This window comes from Styela clava, chromosome 15, assembly GCF_964204865.1.
Source record: "Styela clava chromosome 15, kaStyClav1.hap1.2, whole genome shotgun sequence".
NCBI lineage: Eukaryota > Metazoa > Chordata > Ascidiacea > Stolidobranchia > Styelidae > Styela > Styela clava.
This window is the reverse complement of record NC_135264.1, coordinates 13,917,183-13,937,905: the sequence shown is the minus strand read 5'-3', so window position 1 is coordinate 13,937,905 and position 20,723 is coordinate 13,917,183. Positions and strand designations below refer to the sequence as shown.

At 35.9% G+C, this 20,723-nt stretch overlaps 2 protein-coding genes across 2 annotated transcripts; one reads left to right on the top strand and one right to left on the bottom strand.

Annotated features, from left to right (window-relative positions):
- The first annotated feature begins 83 nt into the window (after positions 1–83).
- Positions 84–6,623, top strand: LOC120334180 (uncharacterized). Its single transcript, XM_039401633.2, has 7 exons — positions 84–1,121; positions 1,527–1,620; positions 2,233–2,358; positions 2,814–2,938; positions 3,588–3,757; positions 4,415–4,641; positions 5,770–6,623. The coding sequence occupies exons 1-7, from the start codon at positions 983–985 to the stop codon at positions 5,990–5,992; spliced, it is 1,104 nt and encodes a 367-aa protein (XP_039257567.2). The 5' UTR covers positions 84–982; the 3' UTR covers positions 5,993–6,623.
- On the bottom strand, positions 6,553–13,683 carry LOC120334500 (serine protease 30-like). Its single transcript, XM_078109599.1, has 11 exons — positions 13,559–13,683; positions 12,945–13,061; positions 12,585–12,743; positions 11,980–12,089; positions 11,485–11,582; positions 10,898–11,009; positions 10,172–10,337; positions 8,102–8,257; positions 7,632–7,814; positions 7,123–7,257; positions 6,553–6,693 (listed from the first exon to the last, which is right to left on the bottom strand). Exons 1-11 carry the CDS (start codon positions 13,599–13,601, stop codon positions 6,566–6,568), a joined length of 1,407 nt encoding a protein of 468 aa, XP_077965725.1. The 5' UTR covers positions 13,602–13,683; the 3' UTR covers positions 6,553–6,565.
- Positions 13,684–20,723: the final 7,040 nt, after the last annotated feature.

Below are 20,723 nucleotides of genomic sequence, written 5' to 3'. Positions count from 1 at the left end.
AAATGCAGCTAGGTCAATATACAAACAGTCTTGATCAAGCTGCTCTCACCAGTGCCTTTCTTAAAAACCTTCCAACTTTTTCAGTCTTATGAGAATTTTTTCGAACATGGGTATTTCGATCATGAGTAGATTACAAACTGACATCGCACCGAAGTCTATGCCGACCATCGAAATTCCAGGAGACGTTAAAAACAAACATGATTATTATGGTGCATTACAGACCACTAAATATCGGTCGGTGGAGGAAAAATCTCGTAAAAAAAATACGAAAACTTGTGCTTGAATACTTAGTAGTGTAATCATATTCAGATGTTTCTTGAAGTTTGTTGTCTGACAGAAATTTTCCCTGACGTCATCAAAAATATTCTCAAACTCTGAAGTCGTGAGGATAAGTTTGAAAGGTGTGTGCATTTTGCTCTGTAATGAAGGTAAAATGGCTCAATCATGGAGACGGACTCGTTACCAGATTTGGTATTGAAATTTAGTCAATAACTTAATAATGCAAGTTCCCCAACTAATTATTATCCAGTCTTGTCTTCTTGGAATGAACCAAAATTTCAATGGCAGTCGTTCCAATGCCTTTAATTAGAGCAAAAATTCTATTCATATTCTTCTGTTGACGGTTACTGGTATGTTATATTTGTGGTTTGTTGCCTTTATGGTCCATTTGTTAATTGAGCGTCTCGCCATCGCCGAAACCTGTTATTATACCCAAAAACCGTTGCCAAAAACGAGGGTGTATCGCAGCAATCGGAAACCGCGTCACCCTCGATTTGCACCGTTGCAAAACGCCTGTCGTGTTTTTGTTGAAAAGACATGCGATTTTCTGGATCTCTGACTGAATGGTATTTGGCATGACAAGTGGTCGCTATCTATATATTCGTATACCTAGCAGCTTATTACACCGTTTGTGTCGCTATCGCCATACGCATTACATTTTCGCTATCTTAATCGGCGCTTTTAAGATCCAATAGGACTAGACATGGCGATGAAGATTATAATTTTTGTAGTTGCTACATTTGTGTTGTTCGCTGGTGATGTCATAAGTAAGAGATATCCTCCAATGCCCATTGAAGATTGCCCAGAAAGATGCTACTGCAGAGATGTGGATTGTTTGAAAGGTAAGCGAAAGTATGATTTTGGTAAATATATGAAATTTAAATATATGGAAGTCCACTCATGTCCAGAGCAAATTAATGTGTAGCCAGATGAGTGAGTTCGGTTTAACCGTTGTAGGCGGTGGCGGTCTGCAACAACAACAGCAAGAAATAAGTCATTTTTTAATAAATTTGTGCTGTATTTGAGAGCAAAAACCCGTTTTTAGGCGCCGAGGGTCCTATTCTGCATTGTCTATTTTTTAATAATCAAAGATGCACAATGTTATTTTCTCAACATGTGAACTTTATGTGATACATTTTTGCTATAGGCTCGATATTTGTTGGACTGTCGTATCTATTTACTTTAGGGCAATTGCACATCTTGTCTTCAGTAAAATGAGATTCTTAATGAAATATTGACTTTTTCAGAGAAAGGAGAATTGTTCTGTCGTGAAGTTGATTTCATCTGCTTCAATGCTAACGTTGCTGATCGACTTGATGTTCTTCCCGTTAATACCACAAGGCGAGTTTATTTTGAGAGAAATGTGTGAACGGCGGATATAAAGGTTTCGACCATGTATAAAGTAAACTTATATTAGCTTTCGTCATTATGATAACGATTTTGCAAATAGCACACAAGCGCGCGAGACTTGTACTTGCAGACTGTTGCAGTAATATCAATCATTTTGTAGGTCCAATCTTATTGCATGATTTTTAATTGAATTTTAAGCATATATATATATTATGATGAAACACTTCAATGAGAATAGTAGAGAGTATTTTAAACATTGTAGTGTAGTCTATATGTATTTAATGTAACAATATTTCAAGTCCATTCATGCATCTGGAACAAATGAAGGTAACTAATATTATACTCGATTTGTACTGGTGAATGGTACCCTAACGGGAGGTCGTGGAATTAAGCTTCTTATCGTTTTTCCTGGTATAAACTTCTGTACAAGGTCAGTGTATTGTTTCGTCTGTGGGCCTAATACAAAATAATATTTGAGGTTCGACTAGATGAGGACCACGTCAAACATCAATTTCCTACGCGGAAAAAATCGAGCTCGTTTCTGTTGCCAGATTCATTGAAAAGCATAGAGCTTAAACCGAGCCGTTGTACTCCTTTTTACAGATTATCTATCATTGGAGAAAACATGGGACACATAACCTTGGACATGTTTTCACGTTTCTTTGAGCTGAAAAAATTGAACCTGTCGCAGAATTCAATCAGAAGTCTAAAGATAACTAAAGCTATGAGGTAAATGTGTATTAACAACTGGGTCGATTCATTCGGATTTGTACGCCTGTTTTTGCTCTTTTTGCCCAGCGTATAATTAGATTAATTCATAAAAGAAGAAACTTGTCCTGCGAACTACTTTTTAGTTTTGTGGAAGACGGCTACAAATTTTAATCTATCACATAACCGGACAAATCTATGGTTTAAATGTTCATTTCTAATTCTAACAATAGAGCAATGCGTGAATACATGAATGAGAAGGTCGCGCATCTATACCGGTAGCTGCGGCCTCAGAGAACCGAGTTTGCAATCGACGACAAACATAAGGAAGGTGGCCAAGCGTGAAAGAATAGAAAAGCGTTCGAACGAATTAAAATAAAACAGCAAAGGCAATTTGACTAACTTCGCTCGGATAACATTTATAAAATGGTGTACTGTTTTAAATGCAATTGCAACTTTTCTATTTTTTTTTTCAGATTTCTCGACTTCCTCAACCTCGACAATAACCGACTTTGTTACTTTCCTCTGGAGGAGATGGTTAAGCTTCTACCGGCATTGAAGATCTTGAAGGCTCGACATAATAATTTGACATTTTTGCACGGTATGTTCATAGTTGTTAAGTTATAAACTCTCCTTTGCTAGTTACAGTTGGCGAAATCATGTTTTTATAAGAAGATGAACACGTTTATCCCAATCTCAATATATTGGCATTTTTGACTAGTGACATAATACAAACTGCAAGCATAAAGCAAATGTTATAATTATGATTTGTGATTTTTTAGGAAAAATATTTCAGGTTTTAAAATAGATAGGCAGTGCAGTAAGGCAGGAATACGCAACCTTTGATACAGAAGGGCTAGCTGTTAATTAAATTAAACCACTGTAAAGCCATATGCATAGATAATAAATTGGGCTCAGGTATAGGCTTCGCAACGCAAAGGTTTGGAATTCCTCGCACGTACCGAATTACTCAAAACCTTGTTTCGCGGGCACATAATTCAAAATTGACACTTCTCCACGGGCAGCACAGTTTTCCCGCAGGTTGCACACCCATGCAGTAAGAGTTGCCGATACTTGACATATCCTATTGGGGTATTTACGGACCAAAAAGATTCCATTTCTTATCACAGTAAAGTAGCTTCAAAGGCATCAATTGGCCGCCATTTTAAAACCTGTGTGGCATTTATTAGACAATACGAAGTATAAGCGTGACCAAAGCTCTGATATTCTGATTTTTTTCCCGATTTCAGATATTCAGTTCCCACCGCGCCTTGTGAGACTTGATTTGAGTAACAATCATATTGAGTCACCGGTGAAAGGAAGTTTCAGAAGATTGAAAAAACTTGAGTTTCTGAACCTTGCAAATAACTCAATTCGAGAAATTCATCCCGTTGCTTTCAGACATCTAAAAAAACTACAAGTGAGTGTAAAGTATTACTAATTTACATAGTACAATTTGTATGTACTTTGCTGTTATGTATATATATACTGTATTATAGGCCGTCAAATTTGACGAGATTAATGTAACTTCTTTGTAACCGAAACTCTTAAAGTGTTATTCGAGATAATAGGATATGATTTTCCTATACCGTGGTGAGAGGAAAACGGATATAGTTTATATAGTTTATAGTCGTTCATATGACCCATAATTACCACGGCATCTACACCGGTTACCAGCCATGTCGGGTATGGGGATAGTTAACCAATTATTTGTTTCAGATGTATGGATTTAGTGGTGGAGGAAGCCGTTACCGTTCAGCGGTTACGCGAACCACTCAAGTGCAAACCAAAACCACAATTGTATTTAATTTACCACAATTCGCGTTAATACGCTTTGTTTGTTTCCCAAACGAAATGGTAGCAGTAACCTTATAATAATTTTAATAAATTATTCTTAATAATGGGGACATTAAATCAAAGAAAAACCGCGTGGGCTACATATTGTTCAAAGTGATAGGAGAGCATAAGAAACGAGCCCGATATAATCTGCGTAGTTATTCCTATATATTTTCGCTGACTATGTAGACTTAATTTAGGATCCTCTCTCTAACAAATTCGATTTACTACTATGTTACAGATTTTGGACTTGGACCGCAACCAAATCACCCAACTTCTGCCGGGATCGTTCGCTCACCTTCCCAGCATCTCTTTCCTTAGTTTACGTCACAATAGGATAGAGTTCATTGGGCAAAAGGCTTTCAGACAGATTGGCGTGAGGTGGCATGGTCAACATCAGATTAGACTGGAGCACAACCGCATTAAGATATTACGAAAAGAATCGATAGACGTTTTGTTCAGTAGGCGGTAAGTTTTATATAGAATGATTAAATAAGAAGATCACTATTTAATTCTTAAGCTTTTTAAAATAAAACAGTTTTAAAAATCTCAAGAAGTGTAGACTGTAGAATCTGCTTTTTACGTTTCAAGGTTTATAACATTAATGATAGTTATATACATAAGCAACAAACGCAAAACTCTCCGAATTAATGTCCCGACAATAATTCTTTTCACGGTGTTGAAAATTACGAAAACTTTTCGCTCCGCGATATAATCGCGACCTAATGTTTGTATCAGTCTTGGTAAGGGGGGCGCTCGAGGTTCAACTCACTGACTCAACACGAGTTGGACCAGAGTCTCCATTTATCAAACACTCAAATTGACTCCAATAATCTAAATAAAGTGACTCGAAATTATAAAAACTCAACTCATAGATTAACTTTCCTCGAGACATGGATGAGCCGTGACTCAGGTGACTGGATTATATTATCCAATTAAAGAATCCAGCTGCACACTAACACAAATGTATTTCTGTAACGTTTCGTTCGACCAACGTCAGACTTCTTCAGACGAGCAGTTTACAACAATGGCAAGAAATAAATTAGAATATCGGTTAGAAACCGAAGACTTATCGATCTAAGGTTAGGGGATCCCCCAAAACAGTGGTCTTACTCCATAGTGACACCGTGTGTCCCATCACTAATTACTTATTAACTCGCTATTTATAAGAGATAATTCATCCAAAATCAATAGGCTTCTGATCCGAGCTATGATAAATGCACATGCAAAATTTGGAGCAGATTCAACCTCGCTTTCGTGAGATATCGCGTGCATCTAACACACAGACAAACAGAAATACAGACAGACAAATACCTATTAACATACTTACCGATCTTAAGATCGATAAGTAACAATCAAGCAGTGGAAGGTTGAGTTAGTCTCGGCAACCCAATTCAAAGTTAGGACTGGATTATAGCTACAAATTTTATAGATCGTATAACCGCTGGACCCATTTCTGGTTTAAATATTCCTATTTCTGTATTCCCAATTTAAATTTCCCAATTTTCATCGGTACCGGCAATACCGCAACTGGGCAGGGATTTAGGAACTTCTATCGTTCTGCATTGTTCTCATTTTCTTCTGCATTCATTCCAGTGACATTTATTCCCTTTACTTGGCCGGGAATCCCATATTCTGTGACTGTGGAATGATGCTGATTCGAGACACGGCTGGTGACATGCTTCGAGACGCAGACACAACACTTTGCCATTCACCGTCCGATTTGAAGGGATTTTACGTTGGCGATCTCGATTTTCCGGGATGCGTCGAAGAGGAGGAAGATAATTATGAGGATGATTACTACGACGACTATTATTAATTCTACTTGATTGGGAGGCGAAGTGGTTAAGGTAGCGACTATTGAGCGAATTTCAATTTTGCTTCTTATCTTGAACTGTGTTGGTAACAGAGAGATACAATTACTCCCTGTGGGGGTGTTCAGAAAAACTTTTTGCATTTTTTTTTAGATCCTATTGGTAAATTGTTGTTACTGGTGATGTTAAAATTACTTTTTTTCCACAACAATCGAACTGATCATCTTCACATTTTCAGTAGCTGAAGATATCGGTGTGTTATAAGAGGGTTTTCTACTTATCTCTATGACATACTATATGTAACATACCGGTACGTTAAATGTGCTGAAATGACTATGTTTTATTGTTAAGTCCATGGATATGAAATAAAAAAAAATAACTGGCTCTATGGTAACCAGACAAGAGGCCGTTGTTAGCAATATGATGATGTCGTCTTCTCGGGTTTCGTTTTTAGGATAAATATAATATGTAAATCCTAATATTTCTAACAAAACACCAACAAATCTTCCTTGTGTAATTTCACTTGTAGCAAAATTTATCCTTTTTGGTATTTTATTAACTTTCAAAAATATACTAAACTAACAAATTCCGCATGTTCTTTTACAATGTTTCTTCATAAAACTTGAAAAAATAGAACTTGAACAATGTTTAATATTCTTTCTGCATGTGGATTGAAACGTTGGTTCGTCTTGACATTGACTCGGTCCTATATTGAATAAATATTGTGTCAAAATAAGGCAGAGAAAGAGACAATATAAAAGGTTCTGTAAGCGTATGATAGATATAAATAGAAAGAAATAATGAGTTGGTAATCTAAACTAAAGCGCAGTACTATAAGTGGCATTGTTGATTTTGTAATACATATTAGTGTATATAGTCTTAAAATCATGTATACATTGGTTATTCCGATATATTAGTTTTCTATGACTTAGTCTCGAATAGCCAGACATGAACTCATAACCAAAGCCAAAGAAAATGTATTTATGTTTCAAGGATGTATATTTACTCCGTTCATATCTTAAGGCTTAATCACAATATTTCGTTTTGGGATTTTTGGTCCCTATCGTAGGCTAGACACTCCACTCCAAAATCAACCTTCTGAATGTTATTTAAAAAAACTTTATAATTTCCTTACTTGTGCCATATTTCAGTCTGCAACAGGTCGCTGCACAATTGGTTTTCATATAATCGGGAAATTTTGTGCATCGCTCGATCATCGATGAACATTTAGGATCGTTGTCAGAGAGATTTTGACAAGCGTTTTCGGGGCCTAAAATAAGATAGTTTGTATTGTATTGTAAAACGAACTCGGAACACCGAAAGATAGATAACCATGGTAACTGCAGTACAGAGCATACTTAAAGTAGGGAGATAGTCATTCCAAGGCGTAGTCTATATACTTCTTTCGGTACTCTCGTAGTGTGTGTACCAGATTAGGGTCAGACCATAATTTCATTCCGATTTCCCTTATTTTAGTTATATTACGAGTTTGCGCACTGTCTGTGTTATCCAAGTGAATATACCCCCTGCCCATAAGTTTCAGTTTCTTTACACAACTTGATGTAAAGAAGGCGAACATCAGTTACCTCCATATTGGTACACATACTTCTGGAGCGCCCATCTTTTTTTCCTATCACTACTTACAGATGTCATTCGTTGCTTCCTCCCCTATGTGCCGTCTTATCCACCTCTGGTGTGCTTTCATGCTGGTGTAGACTCCGTACACCCCTTTCAGTCCGCAACCACCCTTGCCAAACGAAACTATACCAGCTTGGTACCATTGACAAGAGTCTTTTCGTTGGCACATTAAAGGTCCTCCGGAGTCGCCTTAACATAGAATACTCTAACTATATTATTTTTGTGAAGTTATTGCAAATTTATAATGTGCTATGATGGAGTTAAGGAAGTCTATTGATTGTTTAAACTAAATCATGGAGAATGGGGGCACATTGAAAAGGTAGGCTGTTGGATATCAATTTACCGTTCCGAGGTACGGTATAACAAAAAATTGCCTTTTTCAGACTATGTATCTATATGGTTATTAAAACACCCATTTATGCAATTTCGCTGTACTTGGCACAGAGCCCGGAGTCGACGGCAAAATAATAACGTACCGTTGCACGCATCCTTTTCCCCTTCTTTATGTCCGGCACAGATCATGTGATCTTGCTGCAATATTCTTCCACTATCTGCATATACCTTGGAACAACTTTTCATCGAAGCTATTGGTACATCTACTTCGCGTAATGCTCCCGAATCTTTGTTGTCATCTAAATAAGGAGCGTTGAAAAACAATGCTTCATTAGAATTTTGATCAGAATAAAGTCTACTTTTTTGGGGGAGTTTACATATAAGGAACGTGATGTCATGATTAGGCTTACCATACGTCCCGGTTTTGAGGGACAGTCCCGGTTTTAGGATGTTTTTCTGCCGTCCCGGCGATAGACTTAAATGTCCCGGTTTTGCAGTAGGGGAAAGTGGGGAAGGTTGGGACACTTTTTTTCTTTTGCATATTTTGAGCCTTTAATTCTGCATATTCCCTTAAGTTGGCGGGACTAATGTATAGAGGGGTAAATGTAGTTTACATTCAGTGAATAAGAAATTTTCTTGCGACACACATCTTACTACCAAAATGCTTTGAAAAACGTCTGTCAAGTGTCCCACTGTACCCAACTTGTGGGGCACATTCGGACAGACCCTGGGGCCCCATGGGTCAGTCCGTCAAAATTCAACGAAGTATGCCCTTAAAAATAAGCAATTAATCAGCATAATCGTCTAAAGAACAGGGAGACTTCAAATTTGAAGCTTTAATATTTTAAAATCAATGTTCAACTGAAATAGTTCAGATATCAGACAAAAAGTTTCGCAAACAAATTTGATTATTTCTTCCCTCGAATCTAAATCTGGAAATATTATTGATTCTCGAATATATTCCATATTGGGCCATGGGTCAAAAGAAACCATAATATTACACTTAATATACCGCATATCTAGGTCTCTAAGCACTTATTGTATCAAACAATGTCGAATTGTGCACTGTAGGGCAAGTCCCACTGTGCCCCGGTCCATTGTTCCTCATAGGCAACAAATATTTTCAGACTATCCCACAGCGAAATCTGGAAGGCACATCCACTCGCCAACGTTATGAATATTCTGCAGTGGACTAAAGCTGAATAATATCAGACGGTGGTTTGTCATGTTGGAAAGTCCAATGTAGAAAAAAGAAAATACTGGAACGGTGAAATTTTAGTTTCAACCTTCCAAAATCAATTTCACTTCATAGCTTGCGCCGCACTACCCTTCCGTTGTCCGTTCGCGGGGACGTTGTAACTCACCAAAGGGCGGATTGAAACATCGAACCGCGGACAGGATTGCGGATATAGTATCAGTGTGAGAGCTGATTTTCCACTGTGCACCATGTCCCAACGTGCCCCACTTTCCCCTATGGCATTCATGGATCATTTTTCTATTTGATACTATTACAAAATTGTTTTTTTGTTTTTCGACGGAGGCAGCCGATTTACCACTGATTTGCGTCTCATTTCACTAGTTCAGATAGAGAGAAAAATTGTTATGTAATAGTTATGATATTAAGTATATATGAACCATGCGTTAATTTAATACCCAACTGTACTGTCGTTGAATCACCAAAATGACGGAAACAAAATGCAACTTTTCTAATGAGTTGAACGATTTCCAATATTTGAAGCAAAGACCAATAGTGGATATTTTAATAGGATTTGGTAAGATTTGATAAGATGGTGTGGAACACGTTTAAAACTATTACTAAGCCCCTGGATTTGAACCAAGGTTGACTTGTCCGATCCGTGCCGTCCCGGTTTTTTGCTTCAGAAATATGGTAAGCCTAGTCATGATGCCTCTTCAAGATCTATTCACTGGCCACCGCATTTACAATTTACTTATGGTATCGCATAAACTGTGAGAAAATATTGTTAAGTTCCAACCGTTCTCACTAAGGAATGTGTTTGAATTTATTTCATGATATTCATTGACTTTTTCTGATCATCTTAAAATTTATGATGTACTAAAATTATTTTCTATATTTGGGTGGTGACATGAATGACAATAATATACATTTAGGCTAGAAAGAATAACTTTGTTACGACATGAACATTAAAAAAACAGACTGTCGAATAATCATATTTTGTAAAGGTTTTTCTAACCTGTTTTCCCGTATCCTACAGTCCAACACATGTCTCCCTCTTGTGGAGTCTCTAAGCACGGTAAGCAAATCGGTTTTATGACATCACTATAGTTGACTTGGGATTCCAACTTGACCAACGCAATGTCGTGATGATAAAAAAGGTTGTGCTCTGGGTGTATAATAACCTGGAAATTTGGGGAATATATATATTTATTAAGCAAATTGACACAATAAATAGATTGTGTATCCGCGTAATTTATTGACAAGACCGTCGGAGCTGTTGTCAAAATCGATAAAATCGTGCAGCGATGTTCAAACGCGAAAAACTGTCAGCTGTTAATTTACCGGGACCCCAGACGTAATCTAACTAGAGTTCTTAACGAATCCTTGATTGTTTTATGAAAGCTTCCATAGTTTTCTATCTATTGATAATTTGAATGTCCGATCATTTTGTTTTACTATCTAGTCAAGCTCCTCGATAATCTACATCCGACCCCCAACCCCGGTTAAACGGTTTATTTTTACTTTGCGGCTTTCAACTCGAGCAAAAAAAATCTCAATCAACTTTGTTCAGTTTATATTTTAAATTCAGTTTTTTATCTTAATAATTCCACCTCACATCGCGATTCTAAACATTTCAAAGTTAGGTTCCGAATTCAGATCCTTGAACGTTCTAACTCACAACTCACTTACTTACAACTTCCTAACAAAATACCCAAATCCCATACCAATGCCTTGTCATTACCTCTTCCAGCATTCTTATTTCTAACCCGTCAGATATCAATCTCATATTCAGAAAGTTTTGACTTGTACCAAGTATTGCTGTCCACGTGTTTATAGGATACGAATATTTGTTCCTGAAATAGCAAAAGAAATCAATTCGACAGGTATAATGTATATATGTTCAGCAATATACGAATAAATAATATCCTACTAGACTTTCGTCAAAAAACTATCGATAACACCGCTTTGGAGTATATATAATTTTCTCCGATATTTTAACTTCAGTAATGCCATGCGTCAGATTATTTCTGATGTAGTATATTATCCTAAGATTGAATGAACGGAAGTGTGCCGTTTCAAATATAAAAGACAACGACAGCAAACGTTAATAGAAAGATAGAACCATGGTAAAGTCAAAAATGAAACGAGGTATTTAAATCCAAAAAGATGGAGAACCTAGTTTTTATTAATTTAAATTGCTAAATTCTACTCGTTTCTTCGTTATTCCTATTGCTAAATTTGCAAACGAATTCTTATTGCTAAATTTGCAAACGACTTTTCGAGCAAAATTTTGCAATACTTCGGCTTTCTTTACTTGTCCCAACTTACCGAAAGCAATGCGCCGCAGTAACAACCCACTTCTTGCTAAGTAAAGATCCTCCGCATATACCCGGTTCTAGATTTTCAGGAGTTGAGATTAATTGCACCTGAAATTTGGGAAATGATATTCCGTGAACAATATTTTTTAATTTATCTTTATAATAAAGTTTGCTAAGTTCATCTTAGAGCGACATTTTTCAACTGTTGCATTCGGTGGAAATATGGACACAAATAAATGTTCCTTATGTCCAAATTTTGATTTATAACTAAACGACTGAATTATTTCGTCACTGGCATATTGGCGAGCCCACATCTCCACCCAGAAGTGATAGATAATCTCTGAGTAAAGTTACGGCCGACTACTGCCATGTATGAAGTTATTATAGTGGTCACATATGCCTTGGCCACTTTGCTATCTCTGGTATTACAATAAATAAATTACTGTATCATCAAATATTCGTATAAATAATACTAAATGAAATGATAAATAGGCAATCTTTTTACCATCCAGGGCCATCTTCCCTCTTCGGCTCTCAATCCCCCATAGATTCGCATGTTCTTCCAATGAGGTTCCTGGATTTGAGACGCCATTGTGCTATCGTAGCCACAGGTACCTTGAAATAAATTAGGATGCGTATGTTTTTCATATTTCTGTATGAACACGTTTCCTAATCGAAGAGGAATTTATTCCGGGAAGGATTTTTTTCCGGTAGAATTTTTCTTTATATTTGATGTGGTATTACTGGTATTCTGTAGTTTTCAAGTATTACCGTAATACAGCGCTTCCCGGCGTGGCCCAGATGGACCCCCAGGAGTAATACTGAGTACACTAAAATAAACAGCAAGTGATTTAACGTGGATATCTCATGTAAACACTTGGAGGTTCATACGACTCAGGTCCACATCGAAATAGGGTTGGAAAGTCCCGCCGTAATACTTATTTAGACGCACGTTATAAACTACTTAAAACTTACAAATGACTTGGCAAATAGTGATGGATGAGTTTCAAAATAGGCGAAGGGAGGAATATATATATATATATACTGAAATAGGTGGCCTTAAACTTCTTCTCTCATATTGGTTACCTAATTTTTGAATCTAAATCTTACTTTTGTGGACTTTGCAACACGTTTTCCGTTTATAAGACATCATATATCCGTTATTATGCGAGCAAGTTGCGCATGTGTATGAACCGACGGTGTTTTTGCAATGGTCACGTGACAATCCTGGACACGCTTCAGTGGAATTGTCTTCACATTCGTCAATATCTGAAACGTAAAACTTGTATGTATGTGTGTTTATTAGTCTCAAAATGTAACAGTATTTGCATATGCAAATTCCGTGATTGTTATACACATTCCAATTAATTTAAGTTGAAACACAACATCAGCTGAGGTCCGAATTAGGGTCAAAAAACAGTTTACGAAAACGGAATTTGCAAAACATAACACCATGTTGCATGTGCCTACCGCTGCAGGTCCTGTTGTCAGCATTGAGTTTGAATCCGACATTGCAGGTGCAGTAGTTAATCTTCTCATCCCAATGACATTGTTGTTCGCATCCGCCATTATTTTCAAAACATTTATCTGAAAACACAAATCATAGCTATTAGTATTATAATATCAAAAGTTTATTCATGTTATGTCGAATTGTCAAGGAAGGCGGAGAAACAAAATAAGAAAAATAGTAGGTGATCGAATAAAATGAAGGAGGTAAATAAATCCAAAGTAAAAACAATAAAAAAAAACAAATCTGAAACACCAATTTGATTTAACGTTGTCTCTGATATTCGTTGTGCAATATCTGCTACTGTGCCAGCAATTGAATGAATATAACCAAGTTTTGCGAAAAAGAGAAAGCAGTCGTCACAATGAATATATGTAATGAACTAATATGCTAATTTCGTTTTCGATAAATGAGCATCGTGAAGTACATTGGGGTAAATCTAGTAACCAGCTAAGAGAGAGGGGAAAAGTGCGAAAATGCTTAAGAACCACTGCTATAGATTGACTATACAGTGAAGCGATAGCCTATGAGCCTAATATGGTAAGTGAGATAATATGCTATAAAGAAACACACTTACCTAATGGACAGAAATTGCACGTTGCCGTGCAATATAGTTTCATATTATTTCCAGCCGTTCCATTATCGTTGCACAAGTTGACCAACTTTTTACATTCAGAAAATTTATCTGTACAATGTGGACCTAAAATTAAACAAAATCATCATATAATTTTTTACCCACCAACTCGTTATTATTTTCTGATTTTGCTTGGATTCTAATGCGCTGGTGCCAGAGGGGAAAAGACGATTCGAAGAATGTTTTGTCGGACCTTGGTTCGAAAACTATTTTTCAATCTGTTACCATTGTAAGCAACGTGTTGTTTCTTTAGTTATAGGATTTTATTGTACTTTGGCTCTTTCCAACTGTTTGGCATCTTACAAAATAATGCTTTGTATGAAATTATCCGAGCAGATGGGAATAAAGAGAAATCAACTAATTTAGCATAGCCTATTGTAATTCTTCCGTGAACGTTTTTGAGTGCTGCAGTATAACTTAAGCTCTTAAGACAAAAAAGACTAATTTTTATGATTTATAACCAAGTTTTGCGTTGTTCACAAACAGCTCGAAAATCTGAAAAAAAGTGCTTAAATTCTGATTATTACATCTCCATTAGCATCTTGCTGATTAGCCATTGTAAAATAAATAAACACGGAAGTTGATAGTCGGGAAAACATGTATTATAAAAAAGACATTTCATATAAACTAAATCAAAATATTTCATTTTACTTACTTATTATTGCCCAACTTGTTTGCGACAAATACATAAAGCTGTCAAAAGAAAATTTTATTTTTTTATTTTTGAATTCTGCCTGCTAACAATTCTTTTAATAAAATGAGGGACTTACCAGACAAATAAAGTGATATAATATGGACTCCTTAGCAGCAAGTTCATGTTTAGCTTTGTAGATATTAAAAACAAATGCTATACGTGTTACTCTGGGTTATACTTTAAGTATTTACTATGAAAAAATATATATATTAATGCATCTAGCATTTTTGAGATTTCATATTTCACAATTTAACAGCGTAATACTAGTTAACTTGAAATTATTGACGACACCGACAGACACACACTTTGGCTTAACATATTCGCTAAAAAACGCATCTGACCTAAGATCCGTTTGTATATACTGCAAGGATGCTGTAGCAATAGTAACTATAACTATCCTAAGTGAGTCTTGCTGCACATTGGTTTAAATATGCATGCAACTGCTTTCCTTGTTATAGTTGAACTATGTATGTCTGAAGAAGTCTGACCTTGGTCAGACGAAACGTTACAGAAATATATTTGTGTTAGTGTGCAGCAAGACTCTTGAATCACGTAGCATAGTTATCTTCACTCTTGCTACAGCATCCTTGCATTATATACATACGGACCCATCGACACAAAAGCATAGAAGAAAGAGATAGTCTTGCAAAAAAACAAATCATAAACGTATCTGATATGCTGTTTCTGCGTGTGTGGTGTTATTTTAGCCAGAATATAACAAACTCTGCTCTTGTTGCCATCCTATTTCCCCCATACATGAAAAACAACTAATACTCGCAAGTTCAGTTTTACCAAGTCATATATGTGTTTCGTAAACACTTTCACTGTCTTGTTATGTGAGCCCTTTTGCGTGTTGTCTGTGACTGACACTTACGGAAGCTACGATGATTCATACTTCCCACATACATATATCGTTGTTTTAAAAACTTACATGTGTTAAAATAATAATAAATAAAAGGGTAATCCCGTAGTATGTGAACCAAGTTAGGGTTACGCCATAATTTTATTCCGAGTTCCCGTATTTTACTTCTATTACGAGTTCGGGGACTGTATGTGTTAGCCAAGTGAATATACCCCCTGCCCATATACTGTAGCCTACTTACGTCCCTTTACACAACTTGATGTGAAAAAGGCAAAATTAGTTACCTCCATTTTGGTACACACACTTCTGGTGCGCCAAAAAAACAATAAATGATCTTTAAAAAAATGCACAAATGTAGTCAGTCATAAGATCCACTAATGACCCAAACGAATGCTTTTATTTTATTCATTATTTCTAATTACAAGTCTACATACACATTGAGGCGCTCAAGAAGTGTGTGTATTAATATGGTGATAACTAATTTTGTTCGCCTACTTTACATCAAGTTGTGTAAAGGAACTGAAACCTATGGGCAGGGGGTAAATTCACTTGGCTAACACAGACAGTCACCAAACTCGTAATAGAACTAAAATAATGAAAATCGGAATAAAATTATGGCCTAACTCTAACCTGGTGCATACTTATAGGATTACTGAACTCAAACAAGCTCACAAATACAAATTAAAAGACGATTCCGTACTTATATACAGAAACCTATTCTCGAACCTTTGTATCTTTCGGTTTTCAACCACGCATAGATCGAAAACGATTATCCTACACGTTTTCGTTTATCAACGGGATAAAATGTCTCGAAGTATGGTATGGATATGAAATTTAACCCGTATAATACACTTTTGTAAATCTCCAGAAATTATTGTGAATTTTCAAGTGTGTGCTTGCTTTCAGAATAACAGTTTATAAACCTATTTTTGCGATAAATTATTTTACGTATCCCTGTTCATTTCTGAATATTGTTGGCTAATGTTACAATATATATTCATAGTACAATATACGATCAGTTTTGGTTTTCATCTCAAAATTTGAATTTTAGCGTGGTGCGTTTGTGTATTATCATGTTGCGACTATGTGGGATAACGCAAAGGTAATATGATAAATTTAAGACGTAAGTATATATAATTTTAAAAACTCGTGCACGCGAAACGAAATAATTTCATTTCCCAATTTATCGCCAAGCAGACAAATCCCATGCACACAGAGTAATGAGTCTAGAAACAGGGTTTTCGTCACAGATTGGGTTTAAACCAGACCAGCTTGGATTTACAAACATTAGACAGTAATTTTTTATTTAAACATCAATCTCAGCCATTACTGTTGTGGGCGCTTCAGTAGTATGTGTACCAATATGAAGGTAACTTACTTTGTTCGCCTACTTTACATCAAGTTGTGTAAAAGGGACAAAAACCTATAGGCAGGGGTTATATTCAGAAACAGTCCCCGAACTCGTAATAGAACTAAAATAGGGAAAATCGGAATAAAATTATGGCGTAACCCTAACATGGTACACATACTTCGAGAGTACCCTGTTTTAGACCAGATGGCACATGTTACCTGATTTTGTGATCAGTTCAAGCTTCAATCGAATATTTTTTGAATTTAGTGGGGTCGGGAAATTTGCGGTTAACCACTTTCAGTTTTCAAAATTTCCAAAGTAATATTCAACTTACTACTCTGAGCCGCCATGTTTAATGAAAAGGTGTTAATATTTGTTTGAAACTTGTGATGTTATATTTATATGATAAAATAGACAATAACCATTCAAAAATTAATTTGTTATTTTCACAATAAAAGTTTTTGTTAAAACTTGTTGAAAATGTCAAAAAGAGCAATTTCGGTGTCACCGAATGTTGTAAGCATTGGTCCTTATTTACTCATAGTTATTTTTTACATCATGCTTATGAGAGGGTTTCACTTTTCAGTCGGTTCATGTAGAATGTAGATCAATGTTTATTCCCGAATTTGTACATTGGCGTATCGTCTTTCATAATTATGAACGATTTTATACTATGAGTTATAAATGTCTCACGAAAATGCAAGTGCCTTCTCATCTAAATAAAATTTATTTTTAGCCGTACTGTTTAAAGATATTCACTACATATGGGACATATAAATAGCACTGTATTCGGTTTGCTAAAGTGTGCTTATGACGTAATAGAATATATGGTTATATTTGAATACCATTTTTTACAGGGCGCTTCGTTATGATTTATAACTACAGCATGTATTACGTTGTGTCTCTTTATTTTACCTAGTCAACACCCATGTTTCTTTCATCTCTTGGCACGAGACACGAAATATTAACATTATTTGCTAAACTCGATATTTTAGTGCTGTGTAAATTTCATCTAAGAAGGGGGATATTTCTCTTACAGACGGTTGATGTCTAAATCATTGACAAGATACAAAAATCATTTCTGATAGAACGCTATTCATGTTAAAATCAAGTAGCAATTGTGCCACTCGTGACATATTATTCCCTTTCTCCTATTTTACCCGCACAAATTGGTTGGGTTAAAATTTAACAAATAAAAATGAAAGATATCTATGAGATTAATTTCGCCAGACAAAAATAGGTCACTGAGTAGCGATAAAATTATGAATAAAAACAAGATAAACTGCACTGCAATTTTAAAGTAATTGTCTAAACATACGCGGAAACCAGTGAGCATATGAATTATTCCACACACTCGCTCTGAAAATAAGCCCTACAGCTACATAGATTTGGCCATTATTTTATTCCGATGTTTCTTATTTTAGTTCTATTACGAGCTCGTGGACTGTCTGTGTTAGCCAAGTAAACATACCCCCTGTCCATAAGTTTCAGTCCTTTCACACAACTTGATGTAACGTAGGCGAACAAAACTAGTTACCTTCATATTGGTACACACACTTCTGGAGCGCCCGTAGGAAACTATCATGGTGGTTCCCAAACTTTTTTGTTAAATTCCTCCCTTTGCGTATTTTGAAATCTTCATTCCTCCCTCTCTCCCTATGCATAAAACTACTTTATTTGTTCAATCTTTAATGGATCCTTCACTAGTGTTATGCATAAGTCACACTTTCGTTTTTCTACAGTTTAATTAAATAGTTTATTATGTGTTCAGGATTTCAACTGATTTATTCGTTTGTATATTAAATATCATATAGTGATAAAAGTATTGAAATACCTAGCGCGTCATACTCACTCGTGACTCGTCATCATCATTAAACAAGCAAAATTGTTTGTGTGTTTGTATAAATATTGACGACGTCCTAATTATATAGATGGCAGGTTCCATAGTGGTGTTAATAATTCGAAGAAAAGCATTGAAAAAAAATATGCAGTACCACGTACGTTCGTTTAGTTACCAATCTATGCTTGGTATCGAGAGCAGTTTAGTACTCAGTTAGTTTTTGATAGAAATATTAGAACTCTCATAACAAGACTTTGGGTAGGTAACCCATACGTAAGCACAGGGGGTGGTTTTGGGGGTCGGAACCCCTCCCTTTTAAAATGTAAAAAAATAAAAGAATCTTTCTGTATCATATACATAGCAATTTTTCGTAGCTTTGAACTATTTTACTCTCAAGACTTATGAAAACACACGTTTTCCGTTTGTCCGGACCCGCCAGCTGTTTTGGTCTAACTTGGCAAATACAATTCCGCGAACTAGTATGTGGCATAGTATGTGTACCAGGTTAGGATTAGGCCATAATTTCATCCCAATTTTCCTCATTTTAGTTCTATTACGAGTTAGGGGACTAGTCAAGTGACTCCCGTAGTATTTGTACCTGAAATTATGGCCTAACCCTAACCTGGTACACATACTACGACCCGGTGCCCACCATCTTGTTGCACATACTACGAGAGTATACGCGATAATTAGAGTAAGGTCCCTTAATTCAATGTCGATCAGCTGTTGATAGGACAACATTTATTACAATTCGGAGTGATTTGAGTCACTTGAATACAATAACTTTGGCCGCTCTTCATTTATCCGTCAGCAAAATTTAACTTAGAGATTGGTTTGACTCGTCTTTGGTTTCACACTCGAATCGGATGGCCCATGTCACGTGACTCGTGCTTCAGGGACTTGTATTCAACGCTGGTATCTTATAAACGTAAACGTTATAAACAAATAAACGTAACAAACGGTAAAATTCGTCTTCCAATCTATTCTCCTTCTGATTATTTTTTTAATGAACGGGAAAGGCGTTTCCTCTAGATCTAGTAGATGATACACCTTGCTATCGAAGTTAATTAGCTCGTTATGTTGATCAAACATCTAGGAAAAGATTGAACATAGAAGAGACTGAATAATTAAAATATTTCATCACATGAGCTGGTGTCATAAATTATATAGTTTTAGTACCAAGCAAGCAAAGGTCAGTGACATGGCCAAACAAACATTTAGCGTTTTCTTCTATCAATGTAACTTTTATTCCAATAAATAATTCTTATTCTCATTGATATTTGAGAAAATTACATCGAAGGTTTCCAATTTGCAGATAGTTTACGGAAAATATCATCATGTTTCATTAAAATTGTGTTTGTGTGCGACATGGCTTCAAAAGTAGCGCGCCTTCTTATATTTTTCACGATGAATTTTTCACACATCTGCTTTGAATAATCCGGACCTCGCATAACTTTACCCTATAACGCCAACAAATAGTTATGTCCTCCGCTCAGATCAATCATTTTTATCTCAATTCTACTCACTCACATGGAGTGGAAAAGGAATTTTATGAAATTTTCAACGTTCAGTACAAAACTCCATACAGTCGAGCAGTGATTTCACTATAATTTCAAAAGAAACAAAATATTTTCAATTGGAGTTCATCCACCTAATTTCATTACGTCCAAATCAGAAATGGCTACTTCTTGTAGAGCATTTTAAAGCAAATGTATAAATAAATGCCATTCTAGTAGAACAAAAAAAATGACAAAACGAACAGGTTGACTAAATACCGAACTAAGGTTATTTGAAACATAATCAAGAGAACAGAACGTTTGCGCGAATTGCCCTTTGTGTGTTAGTTAAACTCTCTTAGTTTTCGTAGAAGTCTGTTTTTGGCTGTAAAACGAAAGAAGATATAATATATATGAAATTGTAAGATTTGAAATAGAACGTTTTGCAATATTGTAGCAACGTAGGGACAAAGTACACATATTGTTGAAATTTTGAGACGAAGACAAATTTACTTAGCGATTAATATTGTCCTGCATTTAGACAATAATTAATAGTATTTCGTAAAAATCTCGTGACTCCCGCCTTGTGTGCGAAATAAATGATTCATTTTTTAAAAATATCAATCTACACTCTGAGATACTGAAACGGTCGAAATAGCCTCGGTCGAATGTGACCCGCCACTGCGAGACCCTCATAACATACATGATGTAAAAGGTTATAAACATAGCTCCGATATATCGTTTACTTTGGGCAGTTGGTAATTAATTTTGTTTTCCAGGAAACAGATTGTCTCTTATCACTGTGTAAATGTGCTTTCAGGCATTAGAACTTACCAGCTTACAGTTAACGGTGCATATAGATAAT